The following is a 20,553-nucleotide window of genomic DNA, read 5'->3' as shown; positions in this document are numbered from 1 at the left end:
GTTGAGCTTCAAAACAATACCAATCTTGTAAAAATCCGTCGCCTCTGCCGAAAGTTTTAGGCATACATACATACATACATACATACATACATTTAAACAGACAGGTGAGATTTATATAGATTTACCCGCCAAAATCAAATCAGGTTTCTCTTCAATTTCACAAGTTTGACATGTGTTCGCATAAACTCCATCTGCATGAGACGTTAAAACCCCTGTTATGATTTTACGTGTAACAGACATGAACTTTAATACCCAGCGTGGAAATTTACCACATCGAGCGAGGATTTAAATCTCCTTTTAAACAATCTTATTTCGAACTACTGTTCTTACGATGCGAACACACACACACACACACACACACACACACACACACACACACACACACACGTATTCGCTTATTTGGATTTATGGACTCTTTGAAAATAGCTACATGGACTTTTAGCCCTTGTGCAGCACTCTTATCATAAAAAAAATATCCTCATTTCATTAATTCTTCATTAGCAACATTCGACACAAGAAAACACTAATGTTGGAACAATTTAAATGAATATTCCTAACACGTAAATAAATGTTGCTCATTTTATACTAATTCAGCGATTTTTGTGTTCTTTGTCGAGTGGCGTTTTTTTCCCAGATTTCATTTTTATTTCTGTATTTAAGGATGTGCGTTGGTGAATCCTATCTATTAATCGACGATCTGGTTAAATTTCCCTTTAATGGTCCCATGAATACACTCACACAATTAATTGGTGACTCTCTTGATCCTATATATTGATAAATCCCGATTATGGATTGGTTACCCTACTGATCGCACACCCTACATACCAAACAGTAGCTTAGTAGCTTCTTACATCCAAGTAGCAGTGCTCTTTGTTTTTGGTGAAGAAGAAGAAGAAGAAGAAGAAGAAGAAGAAAAACAACAACAACAACAACAACAACAACAACAACAACAATAATAATAATAATAATAATAATAATAATAATAATAAAATAAATTAATAAAAATAACAATATTATTATTTTCGGTACTTGTACAGTTTAATCAAGACATTAAAAAATGAAAATATCTAAAAAAAGGTTATATTGTACGTATCCGTTTTGAACTGAAGATCTCCGAAAAAAAATTTCACTTAATTTGATCGAGTATTTTTTTTTTTTTTTTTTTTTTTACAGCGGAAAAACACGTTTTTATGACAGCACGTTGAAGTAAGATATCTTGGATTTTTAAAAAGAATTTTGTTTGGATTTCAGAAACACCACGGGGAGATAACTCCAGTTGGTATTTATTTGCTCCCCCACCGAGCAAATTAGGCACAAGGCCAATTTTTAATGTGAGGAGTGAAGGGAGGGGGAAGGGAAAAAGGGGACCAGCTCCCGAGAGGTGGGAAATGGGAGCTGGTTAAAGGTCAGGCATGTGGAGTTGCCCCCACATCTGGTCTTTGCTTGCAGTATCTGTCGGAATAGATACTACAGTTTGATCTGTCTTTTATGTCTTTATTAAACTGTACACGTTACCTCCTTTTCTCTTAGAAAACTCATAAGAGACACTTTCGCACAGAGTGGACCTGGGAGTAACAATAAATAAAAATTAACTTTTTACTCTCCAAACTTCCAAATGGAGCACGACCTGATGCAGTTGAAAGTCAGAAATTAAATTTTAAAACAAAAGTCATGAATTTTACAAACAAACAAACGTATGAATGGCAGTAATATTTTTTGATGAATGACAACATATGTGATTGTAGTATTAATAGTAAAATTGATAGTAACAGATTTTCGGACACGCATGTGGTGAGTAGTCGGGCATGCGCTCTTCATACGTGTCTTTTTGCCACGATGTAAGTAACAGCTACGTTCGTCGTCTCTCCACTTTTCGCACACAAATTAGCTGGAAAATTAAGTCTAATCGTCATTTATTTTCTGATTTCAGGTCGAAAGTAACGTTTAAAATCACCTTAACGTCGGATCCTAAACAGCCGTACAAAGTGTAAGCTTACACCTTTTAATGTTTTATTTAAAAATCGTGAAATCAGTGTTTTCTTTACGATGCCGGTAAGACTGGACAAAAAATGGGGGATTCATTTAAAATGAACTTGAAATTATAAATCGATCACCCACTTTTTTACATATGTTTTCTAGCTTTGTATTGTTTACCTTCATGTGTCAGAGTTTTTATGATTATCTTTGGTGTTATATTTTATTATTGGAAATCTTTTAATTATTTAATGTAGTAATTATGAAATATTGGTACTAGTGCAGAGAGTGATCCGGACGTAAATAATAATGTTATTATTTAAAAAGCCATTCTTAACATGGGGAGGGGAGGGTGTTTTGTACCTATTCTATACTTCAACCTTACAATTGAATAAAAAAAAACATATCGTAAAACTTTAATTCAACTTGGAAATAAAAAATAGCGCGGATCACTCTCTGCACTAGCACCGAAATATTTTGGGCATTTCCAGCACTTATGTTACTGTGCTGAAATAAAAGCGTTATTTAGAAAACTATTCTTAACACGAGGAGGGTGTTTTGTAATTATTCTGTCTTTCCCCCTAACAGTTTAGTAAAAAAAGATATCGAAAAACTTTAATTTAATTTAAAAATACAAAAAAATAAAAAAATAAATAAATGAAATAGCACGGTACCATAAGTATAAAAGCAAAGCACCATATTTTGTATAGCTCAGATATTTATTTTATAGCTTTTTTTTATTTTTATCAAAATTATTAAAAAAAAATAGAAATGTGGAAAGTTACATTTAGTTATCGTATCGTTCGGTAAAATCATTAATTGAATCGAATTTTTCTCCAACAAAAACTAATTTTTATCAAAGTAATGTTTTAATCTCAATTTGTAAAATTCTCCGACAACTTTTAAATGAAGATTTGCTAAGAATTTATCGATTCGACAGTTTAAATATTTCTAAATAATTTTAGGACTCTTCGAAAATTTGAAAAGGATTTAGACTTCATCCCTTTCAAATTTTCGAAGAGTCCTAAATTATTTTTAATATTAAAATGGCTGACATGTTTACGAATAAACCGGAATAATTGTGTGGAATTTTGTTTAGTTCTTAATTATTGGTTTTTATTTATATAATTATTATTTTTAATTAGATCTTTAAAAGTTTGTTAGTCAAATATTCGATTAATAGTAAATAAATAAAAACGTGTAAGTCACTTATATACGAGAAACTCCCACACACGAGAAATGGTCATACTAATTTTTTAGATATTTTCGAAATAGTTTTTATGATCTCGCCAATTTTTTAAAAACTGTTTTCATTTTCTTTTATCTTTCGATTTTTCTCTTACATTTTAAACTTTAAATTTTCAGTTAAAAAAAATCTTGGGTTTATTTATTTTTTGGTGCTTATTGAAATTGGCACTTATGGAGGCAATTAAAATTAAAGAAAATACGTAAATCGATCAAATAGTTTATTTTTAACCAAGAAAATAAAAAATTTATGATTTTTAGAGATTTTACTACTAAACTATTGAACATAAGGCTGATTTTTTTTGACCGCTAACTTCGATTCGAGTTGTCCCCTCCTTAGTCCTTATTTATTTCATCGGATTTCATCATGCTTGACGAAAACACTACGGCTCGCTTAGTCGTAACATTTGATTTTCTTAAAAAAAAACTTGATCAAATTACGTGATTTTTGGAACATGACATATTTGTTCTGTAACGAGTACATACATCGTAATACTTTTCTGTATTTTCGTTACTTTTAATTGCCGCCATAAGTACCAATTTGAATAAGCACCCATTTTTGCGATGTTCCATATCACCCTTTCTTTAAATGTACAATGCAATAAAAATAAAGGCACTTGTGCAACTTACAGACCGTGCTATAATAATATTACTTAGAAATCCATTCTTAACATTGAGCGGGGAGAATAAAAAAAACCAAAAAAAAAAACCCAAACTATTCTGTACTTTCACCTAACAATTTCATAAACAAAAGGTACCTTAAAAATTGAATTTAACTTCTAAGAAAAGAAGAAGCACTACTGACTGCACAAACACCAAGAAAAAAAAAATAAAAATAAGGAAAATGTGTTTTTAATGGTTTCTTGGCTTCCGGGCCTTGATAACTGGTGTGGTGACCACCTTGTCAAAAAAAAAAAAAATAAATAAATAAAAATAAAAAAATAAAATAAAAAAATAATTTAGACATTTCCAAAGAAACGAATATTATTAAATATTTCCTCGAATTTATTTAATAAAATAATGTTTATCCGTGTTGAAATAATTTCTTTGTTTCGAAGTAGAAAAGGAAATATCAACATGTTTTTATTTCAACTTGGTGTCATTTTTTTCCATCTGTTCTCTTTAAAGATTAGGTTTTTGTTTTAATTAATTTTTGTTATTGTTAAATGAATTCCATTATTTCCTTTGTCTCTTCGCGAAGGCAAAAAGTAAGACATATGGTCAGTTTTTAATGTTTGATCAGGAGAGGGAACTATTGGTGACGAAAATAAAAATTACCTCGGTCTAGAAGGACGTCTCCTCCTCCGATCGAGATACTCGGTATCTATTTTAGTCAGGTAGATTATTTAGAATGTGTTTCGACAATATTTCTTAAAAAATATTTTTAGGGGGTGCTTTTACAGAATTTGAACCAAAATGTTTTTTGCCAAACTAAATCTAAAGCAAAACAGTTAGATTCAAATTCTGCTAAAGGTCGTTTCTTTTTATCTAGTTTTTTTACTAGTTTAGTTAAACTGGTTCTTTAAAAAATACTATTATAGCAAGTATAATCGTACACGTAAAACACTGAAATGGAATGTGGCCACGAAAAATACACTAGTCACCATTTTTGTAAACAAGTCAAGAAACAGACTAAGGGCACATAACTCCAGTTAATATTTTTTGAGTTATGAGCTTTAGTTATCGTTCTTTTTTAGTCTCGTTCTCGATTTGTTTATGTTTCGACTATATTTCCTTTCGGGGTTTCAAGTGCACTATATGAACTTGCTATAACTTTGTGTTTTTACGTACTTTTTATTTTTTTTGCCGTAAAATATGCTTTAAATAAAAAGGTAAACATTTAGATTCATGTCAAGAACAGGTTGTGATAAAAAAAAAAAAAATTGTGTATAGGCGATAAAAATGAGTGCGTGTCTCGACTCCCCCCTCTCAAAAAGCAAAAATAAAAAAAACCTACGCATCCATGACGCAAAGAAAATATCGTACATTAAAATCACAAATTAAGGAAATCAAAATTTATGGCTAAACTACGAGCAACGACCTCATGACGCCATTTTCAAAATGGGCGGCAGCACTCAGCAGTAACAAGGGAGATAACTCGAAATCGAGATTTTTAGGAAGCCATTTTTAATATGGGGAAGGAAAGCAATTCAAAAACTCTGATTCACTAAGTAGTTTTTTTTTAATATAAAAATAAAACTACTTGACCAATTTTCATGATTTTTTGTGAATATTCTTTGTTCCATCATGAGTACGTTTATCATACAGATGTTTCTATATTTTTGTTTTTAATGATAAGTAGTAGCCATTACAAGGCTGTGTAACGTTGCAGGAACAAACAAATGAAACAAATATCTATACTCCTATAAATTTGTTTTTTGTTTGTGTATTGACATTCATATTAAAAACTCTTTTTCTGTTTATTTAAAAAGAAAATACAACTTTGTTATATATGGGTTGTGGAATTGCGTTCATCTGCAAAAGATCTAGCTAATTTGCATATTTTTTTTAACATTCATTTTAATTAATTCTCTATTAGTTTTTTCGGTTTTCTTATGGGATGATCATCTTGAGTTAATTATTACATGTAATTATATTCATGCAGATATTCTACATGGTTTATACTTGCATAATATATGCATAAAAAGGTTATAGTAAACACAAACCTCTGTCTATATATATTTATATATGCATATATATATATTTGTTTAAAAGTTTTGCCTACCAAGCTCCTGTGTCAGTTTTTGTTCTACAGATATGAAACTTACGGTTGTGAGACTAGGAAAGGCTCCCACAATACACAAGGTATTCGAACTAATGTGAAACTTTATATTTGGGTTTTAGCCAGGAAAAATCGGTGCAAAAGTGTGAAAATTTAAAAAAAAAAAAAAAAAAAAAAAAAAAAAAATGGAATTTGCCGGGTGAAGGTCAAACGATAGCATTACAAATATGCATGCATATCGTAATAGCTATTGGTTCATGTTTTAATTTTTAGCCTTGCAGCAAATATGTCTTCATTAATGTCAACAGAAATATTAAATTGTAAGTTAGACATTTTGGTTTTGATTCTCGTTGGTGGCACACGTTTTTTTTCTTTTTTTTTTCTTTTTTTTTTCTTTTTTTTTTTAAAACTTTTTAAATCATTACTATGTATTGGATCCAATATAGTACAGGGTGTTTCAAAAGTCTTGGGAACATAACGATTTTTAATAACTCAAAAACTATTAGGAGTTGAAAAATGAAATTGGTACCGTTGGAAAGGTTAAAGTTTCAAGTTTTGTGGGGAATCTTCAAAGTTGCTCAATATGAGCACCATTCGTCACACGGCAGACATCTAGTCGATAGTCCATTTCCTGCCAAACGCATTCCAGCATCTTGATGTCAATGGTTCCCACAACTGCCGTTACTCGAGCCTTTAGTTCGTCAATATCTCTTGGAAGGGGCGGCACATAGACTTGTTGCTTGACAAAGCCCCAAAGGAAAAAGTCACACGGGGTAAGATCTGGAGACCTAGGAGGCCAAGCATGAGAACGTCATCACCTCGCCCAGAGATCCCAATCCATCTACCAGGCAGCCTTGTGTTAAGAAACTGCCTTACTCTAAGACTCCAGTGTGGTGGTGCACCATCTTGTTGAAAAATGAAGTCATCAAATTCTGCTTCTTCCAACTGAGCCATTAACCAGTCTTCCAGCATGTTGAGATAGGATTCACCAGTGATAGTTGCCTCTTCAAAGAAGAACGGTCCATAGACACCTTTCTTGGAAATTGCACAAAACACGTTCACTTTTGGTGAATCTCGCTCGTGCTCAAGAAGTTCATGAGGATTCTCAGTACCCCATATGCGAGTGTTATGCTTGTTAACTTTGCCATTCCGATGGAAGGTCGCCTCATCGCTAAAAACAAGCCGGTCATCAAAGCCGTTATCTTCCAACTTCTCTTGCATTGCAATGCAAAAGTCACGGCGAAGTGGCTTATCAGTGTCCTTCAACTTTTGGACCAACTTGAGCTTGTAAAGCACCATTTGCAGTCGTTTCCTTAAGACATGCCAGACAGTTGCTGGAGCAAGCTGAAGTTCCCTGCTGGCTCTTCTCACTGATTTACGGGGGTTCCGCTGAAAGGCTGTCCGAACTTGCTCAACTGCATCTTCTGAAGTTGAAGGGCGACCTGTTCGCTTACTTGGGCACAAACACCCATCTTTCACAAATTTAGCATGCCATCTGACAATGGATTTCCTTTCAAGGGCTTCTTTTTTAAATTTCCTGCGAAATGCACGCTGAACACATGTCCACGATTCAGTCTTTGCAAATTGGAGGACGCAAAATGCCTTGTCTTGTTTAGAGAACCCCATTACTGCACCTGGAAAGATAAGACGAAAATCATTAGTATGACCAAAAACTTGATTAAGCAAGCTTTAAAATGGCACCAGTTTCATTTTTCTACCTGGAATAGTTTGAGATATATGCATTTGTAATGTTCCCAAGACTTTTAAAACACCCTGTATAATAATAAATACAAAATCTGCATTAATCAAAATATCATATTTAAGCGTATTTCATGACTGGGCAATGCCGGGCGACCTTCTAGTGAATAAAAAAATCCCGGTTGGCATTTTTTCTTTTTTAACAAAACAATTATTACCGTTACTCTCCCTTCTCGACACCACTTAAAAAGTATCTCACTGCTATATGTCCATCTAAACTGGCACGTGTTTCTGTTTCTTCCGACCGTATGCTGGCCACAGCTGACCTATTCTTGCTTTCACTTTACACTCCTCCGTCTGGCGTTAGACACTATCCTTAACAGTAGCTTATGTTCCAAGTTGCAATATGCTTTATTGGGTGAAAAAGAGTAAAATAAAGTAAAATTACATTTCTGTCACAGGTACGTATATCATACTGATTTTTCTTTATTTTTTTTTATAGCTAGTAGGGCGCCTGGCACTGCCCGGTTGTCAAATATGCATAAATATTACATTTTGATTCATACAAAAACTGAGACATGTGCATGCGATTATTTTTTTTTCTAAACAGTTCACTTCTTGTAGGTAAATAAAAACAAAAAGAAAATACTCGAGCTGAGATTGAAACCAAAACCTAAAGACAGTGAGTCAAGTACAATAACAATATCATTACAAGCGTATGCTGTATTTCTGTGGACATCAGCAATATTACATACCTAATGTGCTTCAACAAGTCATATCTTTTTTATTTGTGGGTCAATTTTTAAAAGAATTACATTAATAGAAAGAGAATAGAATAAGCATTCAAAAGATCTTAATTTATTTTTCTTTTATGCCTTCAATGTTTTTATGCTCCAAGTTAAAAATGAAAAAACGGCAAAAAATGACGACAGCAAAAACAGAAAGTGTTTTTTCAATGTTTACATTTCATACGTTATGTTTGGATACACATGCGCTGGGTCAAATTTGATTGGATATGGTTGAAATTTCACAGGCTATATAAGCATAGAAGTCCGTCTCTACTGGACTTTGATTTATATTTTTACGACCAAGCAAATTTGACAAAGAATGTTTCAAAATTGATAAAATAAATCTGCATATATCATCCATTTTCATATAGATAATAGTTTTAGAATTATTTTCATATAGATAATAGTTTTAGAATTATTTTCATATAGATAATAGTTTTAGAATTATTTTCATATAGATAATAGTTTTAGAATTATTTTCATATAGATAATAGTTTTAGAATTATTTTCATATAGATAATAGTTTTAGAATTATTTTCATATAGATAATAGTTTTAGAATTATTTTCATATAGATAATAGTTTTAGAATTATTTTCATATAGATAATAGTTTTAGAATTATTTTCATATAGATAGTAGTTTTAGAATTATTTTCATATAGATAGTAGTTTTAGAATTATTTTCATATAGATAGTAGTTTTAGAATTATTTTCATATAGATAGTAGTTTTAGAATTATTTTCATATAGATAATAGTTTTAGAATTATTTTCATATAGATAGTAGTTTTAGAATTATTTTCATATAGATAATAGTTTTAGAATTATTTTCATATAGATAATAGTTTTAGAATTATTTTCATATAGATAATAGTTTTAGAATTATTTTCATATAGATAATAGTTTTAGAATTATTTTCATATAGATAATAGTTTTAGAATTATTTTCATATAGATAATAGTTTTAGAATTATTTTCATATGGATAATAGTTTTAGAATTATTTTCATATGGATAATAGTTTTAGAATTATTTTCATATGGATAATAGTTTTAGAATTATTTTCATATGGATAGTAGTTTTAGAATTATTTTCATATGGATAGTAGTTTTAGAATTATTTTCATATAGATAGTAGTTTTAGAATTATTTTCATATGGATAGTAGTTTTAGAATTATTTTCATATGGATAGTAGTTTTAGAATTATTTTCATATGGATAGTAGTTTTAGAATTATTTTCATATGGATAGTAGTTTTAGAATTATTTTCATATGGATAGTAGTTTTAGAATTATTTTCATATGGATAGTAGTTTTAGAATTATTTTCATATATATAATAGTTTTAGAATTATTTTCATATAGATAATAGTTTTAGAATTATTTTCATATAGATAATAGTTTTAGAATTATTTTCATATAGATAGTAGTTTTAGAATTATTTTCATATAGATAGTAGTTTTAGAATTATTTTCATATAGATAGTAGTTTTAGAATTATTTTCATATAGATAATAGTTTTAGAATTATTTTCATATAGATAATAGTTTTAGAATTATTTTCATATGGATAATAGTTTTAGAATTATTTTCATATGGATAGTAGTTTTAGAATTATTTTCATATGGATAGTAGTTTTAGAATTATTTTCATATAGATAATAGTTTTAGAATTATTTTCATATAGATAATAGTTTTAGAATTATTTTCATATAGATAATAGTTTTAGAATTATTTTCATATAGATAATAGTTTTAGAATTATTTTCATGTATAATATGTAAATAGTTGATAATTATTAGTTGTGCCTAAATTTCTTTAAAATATTATCTTTTCTAGAAATTCAAGTCTGCTTAACGGGGAAAACTGTTTGCTAAGTACTTAATTGCTGACTCGCGCTGAGCTGCCTACAGTCAGTGTATTAACAAGTTTCGTTTGTATTCTCTTAAAAATAGAAAACTGTTTTTCTGCTTTCCTTTTATGAGACTCATTTTTTATTCTGAGTTTGTCAATTAAAAAAAAAAATATTTCCAAGTTTTTCAAATTTTATTTCCAAACAATACTGAACCAAAACTATTTTATTTTTTTTAACGTTTTTAGTACATGCGTTTCTGTTATCATGGTATTTATAACTTATGGTAGAATTGCTTTTAGGGGTAAAAATCAAAAAACAATATATAACAAATAAAAGGTACTTGTGCTGAAATAATGTTATTATTTAGAAACCCATTCTTAACATGGGGAGGGAAGGGTGTTTTGTTAACTATTCTGTACTTTCACCTAACAATTTAATAAAGAAAAAAAGATATTGTGAAACTTTAATTTGAAAATACTATTTGAAAAAATAGCACGGTCTAATAAGTGCATAAGCACCCAAATAAATATTACCAGAGGCAAGATAAGTTACTCTTCTATTGTCTCTTGTTTTCCCAAGGCCGGTCTTGACGATGGTCTGTCAGTCTTTATTATATTTTTTTCGTGGAGATTCCCACTGTCTGGGTCACTGGGCGGGTTGCACAACCACTCCAGGGGGTCAGCATTAGACAGCTCCCTTTATGATTAAACGCACCACCCGGGCCGGCGACCGCACTACCTCGCACACAGAGGTCGTTTTGTGTGCAAAGATCGGCCTCAGGATGGGGGCACCACTGGGGTGTCCTATCGGTAACTTGCGGCAAGCGGAAGCGACAGACATGGAACTCGCACATATGCATAGCTTCTGCATGATGGAGGGTTTTTACGTATAAGTTTTTAGTGTGTTTAGTTAATGTAAAATGTTTCTTTCGAAAAGTAAGTAGTGTCGAGCGTTATGCAAGCACAAGAAAAATAACCACATGGTATCTGATGCCTTTGAAATCTCGACACTGACTTAAAAATATACAAAATACTGTTAGAAACGCAACCAATAAATGTCCTTGTGACATTTATTGGGTAGGTTTCTTATAGTAGTTTGCATAATTTTTTATTTTTAACTCATTGGTGAGACCATTTTTTTTATTCTGTAAAACAAATCCGTTTTTTTTTTTTTTAACTGAGGATATCTAAATAATAATAATAAAAATAATAACAACAACAATAATAATAACTGTTCCTATTTACAATGCCTCCCCACGGGACAGAGTTAGACACCAGAGTCGTTTTTTAATGTGGAGAAAAGGAACAAAAATAAAAATTGTCTCAGTCGTGAAGAATTTCTCCTCCACCGACAGAGAGCAAAAAATTGAAGTGCAGCATCTGAAGAACACTTTGATCTTGTCCCGAAGGCCAAAACTGTTTCTTTACCTTCTTATATTGTTTTATATTGGAAAACTTTACGATATGAAAAAAATATATAGATAACGTCTTTTTTCATTTAAATATCTTATCTGTTTCATTTATAAAATATGTAATTGTACTTTTAATTAATATTTTCATTTTTTAAAATTTTCACAAACAGTATCTCAGTGCGGTAAAATAACAGGAGAGAAATCACAAAAAAAAAGGAATTAAAACTCATTACAATTAAATTCTCTATTGAACCAACTAATTTTTAGGTATTATGGAAATAAATTCATAAAAAACCAGGTGTCAAGAGTTAGGGTTTTAAAATAATGTCGGCACTTGACTCATGTCTGTTCTTGCTGTTTTTAAAATCACTTAATAAAAAAATATTTGGTTTCCAAATGTAAAAATTAGGTGGTTCAATAAAGAATTTCATTGTGAATTTTGTAAATTTTTATCTTGTTTCCACCTTAACATTTTTCTTTAAAATGGCTACCTTTTAAGGTTTTCAGGTATGCTGAAAACTAATATTGCATCTAAATTTTCTGCAAATAAGTAGCTTTCCGGATATTAAGCAATGTCATTTCTTATGTTATTATCTCGCTATGTGCGTTTGCGCATAGTTTCTCTGGGTTGTGCTCGCGTGTACCGAAATGGTCACCAGTGATAATATAAGATATGACATTGCTTAATATCCAGAAAACTACTTATTTGCAGAAAATTCGATATTCGTTTTCAGCATGCCCTAAAACCCACAAAAGTAGTCATTTTAAAGAAAAATGTTAAGGTGGAAACAAGGTAAAAAATGACTATTTTATTTCTTTGTTTACATAATTGAATTTTCAGTAAAACAACAATAGAAATGACAAAAATTACTATCAACTGGTGAATATATATAGTTCTTGCTTGTCAGGATTGCTGGTATCTTGGTATTGCGAAAGCTACATTCAAGGATTCATGTAGAGTACGATTTATGGCTGCATCTCAGAAAATGGGTATATTTTGGGCCAGATAGAGTATTTATTTGCTCCCCCACCAAGCAAATTAGGCACAAGGCCGATTTTTAATGTGAGGAGTGAAGGGGAAATGGGGACCAACTCCCCGGGGAGTAGGGGAGCTGGATAGTGACAATTGGTATGAAGGGTTGCCCCTACATTGACCAAGGTCTTATATGTGGGGTTGCCCCCACATATGGTCTTTGCTTGCAGTATCTGTTCCCGCAGATACTATGCTTTGATCTTTGGACTGGTCCCAAAATACATAAGTTCTGGTTGACTATGGGAATTTCCATCTTTTACAGAAATCCAAAATCTATATGAAAAATTTTCTTCAATTCATTTCTGAGATTAATTCATATCTACTCAATTTTTTTCTTTTCTTTGAGGGAATGCTCTTTAGGTATTCAATGGCTAAAGATCTAGCTTTCCTTTGGTGGGGAGGCAGGTAAATACCTATTCTCAATAAAGCTATATTTAAATACCACTATAATACTTAGTTTTGTTCATGAATAGACACCCACTGTATGATACCATATGCCAGTTTAACAAAAATTGAAATTTGTACATCTGAATTTATAATTCATGGTTTATGATAAAGATACATCAGATTTGACTGCATAATCAGAAAGAGCACACAATTTTACATAAGAGTACAAAGTTTCATGAGAATAGCTTGAAAATAAATAAATGGTGGTGAAATTACCAAATTTCTCGAAATGTTGAGGTCGGTAATTTAGCCCACTTTTTCTAAAGAACAAAGCCGATAGCCTTTAGTCGCATGCTCTCGTGTAATGAATTAATGCGTGACTGTAGGATTGACATGAAATTCTTAAAGATAAACTAAAATGACTGAAAACTGGGCTGAAATGATTTAAATAAAAAGTAAATGACTTAGAATGACTTTAATGAACTTAAGGATGAATTGAATGAACTTAAGAATGACTTGAATGCTTAAAAAATAACTGGAATCCTTCAAAAACAATTCAAATGATCTGGAGAATGACTTGAATGGCTTTGAGACTGACTGGTTGTAAAGTGGGTGATCATTTTACATTAAATTAATACAGAAAAGTGATCCCCCACTTTATATCACAGTAAGTACAGCATGTAGTAAAAACAGATACTACACTTTGATTTTCATATTTAATTTATTCATTTAAAGAAAAAATTTCAATATAAAATTAAAAAATTTAAAAAGACTAAACAAATTTAGGCACAAGGCCCTATATATATGGGGAGGGGAGTGTTGCAGGGTCTTTGTAACTCAAGTAAAAATTGGAGTCTTTGCCGACTTTACTCTTGACTGACAACATTTTCCACAATATCTCATTCACTCTGTGGACTCTAAACTAACTAATGAAAACCCCAGCGTTTTTTCAAGAAAGGATATATATACAATTTCTGTGTGTGTGTGCAAATTATTATTTTTTTTATTTATTATTATTTTGTTTTATTAAAATGTGTGTGTGCGTGTACTACACTTTGATCTTGGCCAAAAGGCCAAGAAAAGCTGTATTTATTTGCTCCCCCACAGAGCAAATTAGGCACAAGGCCGATTTTTAATGTGAGGAGTGAAGGGGAAATGGGGACCAACTCCCCGGGGAGTAGGGGAGCTGGATAGTGACAATTGGTATGAAGGGTTGCCCCTACATTGAACAAGGTCTTATGTGGGGTTGCTCCCACATATGGTCTTTGCTTGCAGTATCTGCTGGAACAGATACTACACTTTGAGATATTAAATCTTTTATTCATGTTAAAAGTACAATCAAAATCAACAATGAACAAAAAACTTAGGCACATGGCCAACTCAAAAGGGGGGATTGGGGGTGTCGTTGGTCATCCTTGTCACTCCAGAACTAATCAAAATCAAAAGTTTCTCCCAGCTAGTATCTTCTTTCACCATAATACCGCATTCACCCTTTCATATTGGGGGACGTCCTACTTAACTCTCAATTCTTAAAACATTTTTTATTGACGTGTAAAAACAAAAGATAACAATAAAATGGTACAATAATTCATTTATGTCGAGGGCGGGGGAAGAAAAAACAAAAGGTGATTAGTAGGACCCTCCCAACCCCGTCTACTTGATAGACTGCCCGTTCCACTACACTTTGATCTTGGCCAAGAAAAGCTTAAAAAGCTAAGAACAGCATCTATTAACAGATCTTTGATCTTAACCAAAAAGGCCAAGCACAAAAGTGCTACGGACACACATTCTCATTTTATAGATATATAAATATGGGCGAATTCTGGACAAGAACTAATTTTTAAAACATTTAAATGATGTATCTTGGAGAAATTAGACATAGTTTTGATTATAGACATAAAATCTCCGTTATAAAAAAAAAAAAAAAAATTCTTTTTAATATTTTGTCTGTTAGCATTTTAATAACAGCCAAACCAGGGGGAATAATTCTGAAAAATGTTTAGAAAAAGCGAAAATCGAAATATTTAATTCTAAGTAAAACCAACTACTTAATTACTATGTCACAGGAAGGAACATATCCAAAAATGACAAAACGATAAGGGAGAAAATTAATTAACAAAAAGCGAAAATTAGGTTTTACTAAATTGGTCTAAGATTTTCAGTTTTCAGAAATATTTACAAAACTCAATTTGCGCAAATTTTCTTTAAAAACTGTTTTCATTAATAATTAATTTTCTGCCTTATCATTTTTTATAATTTTTGGATATGTTCATTACTGTGACATGGCAATTACAATTATATACCATTGGTTTTACTTAAAATTCAATATTTTGATTTTTGAATTTCGCTCTAATAATGAAGAAGCACCGAAAAATCTGTGTTTCAATCTGCATGTATTTTGCACATTATGGATGATATAGTTAATCTGTTATAATGAATGTTTTTTATTTTTTATTTTTTTTAAATCAGGTTGAGTGTCCCTGAAAAGGCACCCTTCACAGCAGTACTTAAATTTGCAGCAGAGGAGGTAATTCATTTAAACTATATCTTATTATCAGCATAATTGATATAACATGGTTGAAACAAAAAAGACAATACATTACTTTACTCTGAATAATTTTGGTGACTCAAATAGGATTTGGCTAATGAAGCACTTACAAGAATAAAACAAAATGTAATTGCTATGACTGACATCATTATGAGCTGTCGATAATACATCCACCAATAACTCACTTCTCTAACACACCCTAATACTTTCTCTTTTCCTGCCCATTTAAAAACTTTTTTATTTTATAGTCCCTAAAGTACTTAATGACATTGACAAATTTGCACATTATTATGCAAATCTCATCACTTAGCTTTTCAATTGCTATTCAGTCAAATTAATCTCGGTTACTGCAAGGCTCAGGTACTAATTGCACTAGAAACTATATTTTCTACACGGTGAAATGCTAAAAATGTAGCCCTAAAGAAAACAATACTACAGCTTTATTTTAAAACTTTTATTGAAAAAATTAATTCAGGAAACTTTAATATGTAGTAAAGCTGACATCTATTTAATGTAGACGTCTTTAGCCTCAATCACCACCTCAATTATAACCGTGACCGGAAACTTTGTTTTCATCACTCTGGGCACATCCCTGTTATTCGTGGCAATCTGGTGATGCATTTTGAGGGTGCTGGCAATGGTCCTGTTGTCATAACTTGGATCGGTAGAGAGCATGAGTTGTACAGCGGCGCATCTCCAATCTCACTTGTTGAACATTGTGTCATTTTCAGACATGATAGAAGGTGCCTATTGCTCTTGAGATTTGTACACAATTGACGAACTAATAGACGGTCTGCAACAAAAATAGAAAACCGGTTTTCATCAAATGGAAATGGAATCATGTTTTTTCTAGGGCAGCAATTTTATCATTCCACCCTGTATACAATATTAGCATTTATTTTTTTTCTGTTTCTAGTTTAAAATTCCCCCTATATTACAAACCAAAGTAAAGGGAAATCTCTGAAACGAAAATATCATATTCCAAAAATCACAAACTTGATCAAGTAGTTTAATTTTTAAATAACAATATCAAATTTTATGTGTAACCAAAGAGACTGTTTTGCCTGCCATTTTAATAAGTTAAGAAACAAAGGGAGATAACTCCAAAAGAGTCCAAACTTGCAAGATTTATGTTGTAATACCTACGAATTCCCATTACTCGTTTAAAAATAATTTTCTTTATAAAAATTGATCAATTTTCATGACTTTTGGAATATATTTTCGTTTGTCATAGGTATTTACATCATACAGATTTTTCTTTAGTTTTGTTCTTTAATGTAAGGTGAATTCTAGACAAATCATTTTTTTTTATAGTGAGTAATGGAGACTTTCTTTCACACTGTTATCCGTCATAGCAAACACAAAATCTGACTCTTACGTCATTAATGCAGCAAATTGCCCTCACTCTATCCACTGCCAGATTCCGGATCCAGTTCACCCTACTACTATATGTTTCTCTGGTCTAATTATCACAGAAATAAAAGTGCAAAGTTTTTCATTTCCAAGTGTTTCTTCAAAGAAGACTATCTGAACTTCTTACTCAGATCTTTAAGAAGAGCCGTCAGATCTGTTGAGTTTGGTAATTGGGTTCTCAGGTGGTTTAGATTCAACCAGCAACTTGCTTCATGATGACTCCTTAACATTGTCACTCGCTCCTGCAGTTGTTTCAAGAGCGGAAAGGAAATCCTTCATGTGATGTGAGGTTCCATCCACTAACATGCATGTTCATTAGCGACATCCTATATCGTGTGATCTTCACACTTTTTTGATCTGGCAGATATGCACTTGTTCCTTTTGATTTTTACCTTGTAGCAATACGTTTCAAATAGGCAAAAGTTTATAGAAGCTAATAATTATTGTAAGAGTGAAATAGCTACAGTCAAAAGAAAGTATACCGAAATGAATGACCAGAAAGTGCATTGAGTAGCAATACACATGGCCATTAAAACGCTTTGGATAATCACAGATTTCAAGGAGTTTCTGCTAAAATAGTCATATTTTAAAAACCAAAGCACTTTAAGTCTTCAAAATACTGTTTTGTGCAGAAATGAATATACTTTCAAATGAATTAGTAAATAATAACATACATTATATATTTTTAGAGTTTTAAGCAAATAAAGTGATAAAAATATGAAGATCATAAAACGGCATTTTCGGTAAAATTTTGTAACCCCCCCCCCGGATTTCTAAACATTCGTACCGTGTTTCTGTTAAGAATTTTTTAATGAAATTTGGAAATTAGCCAAAAGAGATGTCATTTTTATTAATTTCGAGTGTCCGAAATTCATTTGATCACTCGTTTTTTTGTTGTGTTAAAAAAAAGATTTCAAAATGATGAGTATTGAAAGTTTTGAAAAAAAATTATCTTCGGACACTCACTATTAAATAAAACAATCTTTTTACTATGTTTATTCGTTAAAAAGATGATTGGACAGTGTTTTCTTTAGTGGTACGTAGCAATTTAAAAAAATAATATCCGAAAAAATCGTTATGAATTTGAATCAAGACTTCTGTAGTGATAGTAGTAGCAGCAGCAGCGATAACATGGCGTAAACAGTCATTTGTTTTTGTATATTTTTATTCCAAATCGATTTTTTTTTTAATTGAAAATCTGGTTATAAAAAAATTCTTACATGTTTAGTTAGAACTATTTTGTTATCAACCATGCAAATATTTTTAAAAATTGGGTGGTAGTAAATTTTAAAATATTTTAACAAGCGAAAATGTGAAATATGATGTTTTGGTTCACGTGTACGAACGGTACACACACTTCTAATTTTCGTCCCTTAAAAAATGTTTTCAGTGAATTATCGAATGGAAACTAATCTACCCGATTATTAAAAAAATAAAAATAAATAAAATAATCATATTTAAATATTTGTAGGTGCTCAGTTAAAAAATAACAATGGTAGGAAAAGACATGAAATGTAATTAAAAAATCAAAATAACATTAATTCAAAATTTTTAATAATTTGTCAGCTTTAGCAAAAACTTGTTTTTATGTTTAAATAGAATTTAAATACTTGATATTTTTCCAAGCATCATGTTTTCTGTTAGAGGGCTGTCACTTTTTAAATAACATTTATTTTTGTCTGTTTGTCATAATTCTTGTAAAGTTTCACAATGGGTATCAAAACCTTCTTAAAAAAAAAAAAAACTTGCTTAATTCTATGTGTTATCCTAGGTATGAGTGGCAAGCCTCCTCCTAAAACCTTTAGCCTTAACAATAACGCTAAGTACAAGTGGCAGAGTTCCCCACTAAACAAACTTCCTCTGTGAGCTCATATAAACGTAAAAAAACCAAAAAAAAAATAAACGTTTAAAGAAAAGTGCACATGATTAATCCCCCCCCCCAATAAATTGGTCAACTGTCCTAAAACGCTAGGATCGTCTTGAAATGGTGAATTATTTTACATTTATGTGAAACCAACCCCCACTCTAAATTCTAAAATTGTTTTTGTTTTGTTTCTATCAAGTCTTCAGGATGGTCACACATAGTTTTCCTTAGCCCTATCATTAACCCAAAGTCAGAGTGGCAACCTCCCTACCTTCTCATAATTGCACAAAGACCCTCTTAAAACCACGCATAATCACCTTTTAGAAAACAAACGAACAAAACAAAAAAACACCCAGGATTTATCTATCATAGGAAAAGGGGGGGGGGTAACTGCCCTAAAACGCTTGAATGATTCAAAATGGGAAATCATTTTACATTATATTCTAAAATAATTTTTGTTTATCTTTTATTAAAGTTTTTCAAGTTGTTCACATGCAATTGTCTATAAAGGTAGAATCACATATTTTGGAGAGGTGGTCAGATGGGGGGAGGGGTAACAAAAGGTATTAATCTACAATAATACCAAAGAAATATTGCAATATATTCATTTTTAACCAATCCTAGATTTCGATTTCAGTTTTTGGCGCATAAAATGCATTATAACTAAACTTTGAGTTCTCTAACTTTTCTTTTAATGAATACATGGCATTTTTAAGCAATCGCAGCATATTTATGTGCATTTACTGCAGGTTATTTGGAAACCATTCATTTCTGGAGATTTTCAATAGCATATTCAGATTCTTTGCACAAAAATACACTTATATGGCAAATTTCATTGCTTAGTCTTGTTTTAACAAAGATATAGCATTTTTACTGAAAAAGTAGTGCAAAAAAAAAATGTGATAAAACGCATTTGGTCTTAAAGAGGGAAAAATATCCAAACATGCAGGGCATAAAAATAGTCATAACTTCCTTGATTTTAATTGGATTTTAAGAATTTAAAAAGATTCTTTCTTAGCTTATCAAGCTCTTTCTATATATACCAATATTGAAATATTTTAAGCCATTTCAATTTTTTCATGTGTATTTCTACATTGAGTCAGAGAAATTAAGAACTTGTGATTTCTGAAAAATTGATAATAATATAATGAGTTATAGGCAATCAGCAATTACTTCCCTAGTCAACAACCAGGGATCACTTGCGCAGCAATCGAGAAGGCTGAACTGTTTGCATGGTGATTTGTCTCTAACACCATCTTAGACATCATCAACCACTCTCTCCCAAATTTCCTTTTGTGGACAGACAGCACTCTTGATGATCTGGTAATCACACTTTCCGATGATATAAAAAAAATTAGACAAATCTAAAGCATAGAACTTATACCTGTTATACTAAAAAAAAAATGCTCTGCTGAGCTAGTTCCTGTTCTTTCCAAACTCTACAGTACCTTGCCAAATCTTGCTTCCTGAACAGCTGGAAAATTGCATTTGTCGTACCAGTATTTGAGAATTTTGATCAAAGAACTAATCCACTCCATTATCGTCCGATTAGCTTTCTCCCACTCTTCACTAAAATCTTTTCATCGTTAATCAACCAAACACTAGTCTACCACATCCTAAAAGCTAA

The 20,553-nt window shown here is 31.3% G+C and overlaps 1 protein-coding gene across 1 annotated transcript in view; it reads left to right on the top strand.

The window, feature by feature from the left end:
• The first annotated feature begins 1,703 nt into the window (after positions 1–1,703).
• LOC145260349 (ubiquitin-fold modifier 1) overlaps positions 1,704–20,553 on the top strand; it is a 32,470-nt gene continuing 13,620 nt past the window's right edge. The window contains exons 1-3 of the mRNA XM_080118280.1: positions 1,704–1,838; positions 1,931–1,987; positions 15,571–15,628. Coding sequence (XP_079974406.1) covers positions 1,720–1,838; positions 1,931–1,987; positions 15,571–15,628 — 234 coding nt within the window. The 5' untranslated portion in view covers positions 1,704–1,719. The remainder of the gene's footprint in view (positions 1,839–1,930; positions 1,988–15,570; positions 15,629–20,553) is intronic.

The sequence above is a fragment of the Euprymna scolopes genome, chromosome 3 (genome assembly GCF_053919585.1).
Source record: "Euprymna scolopes isolate OS-2025 chromosome 3, ASM5391958v1, whole genome shotgun sequence".
NCBI classification, from domain to species: domain Eukaryota; kingdom Metazoa; phylum Mollusca; class Cephalopoda; order Sepiida; family Sepiolidae; genus Euprymna; species Euprymna scolopes.
This window is presented reverse-complemented; position numbering and strand designations above follow the sequence as displayed.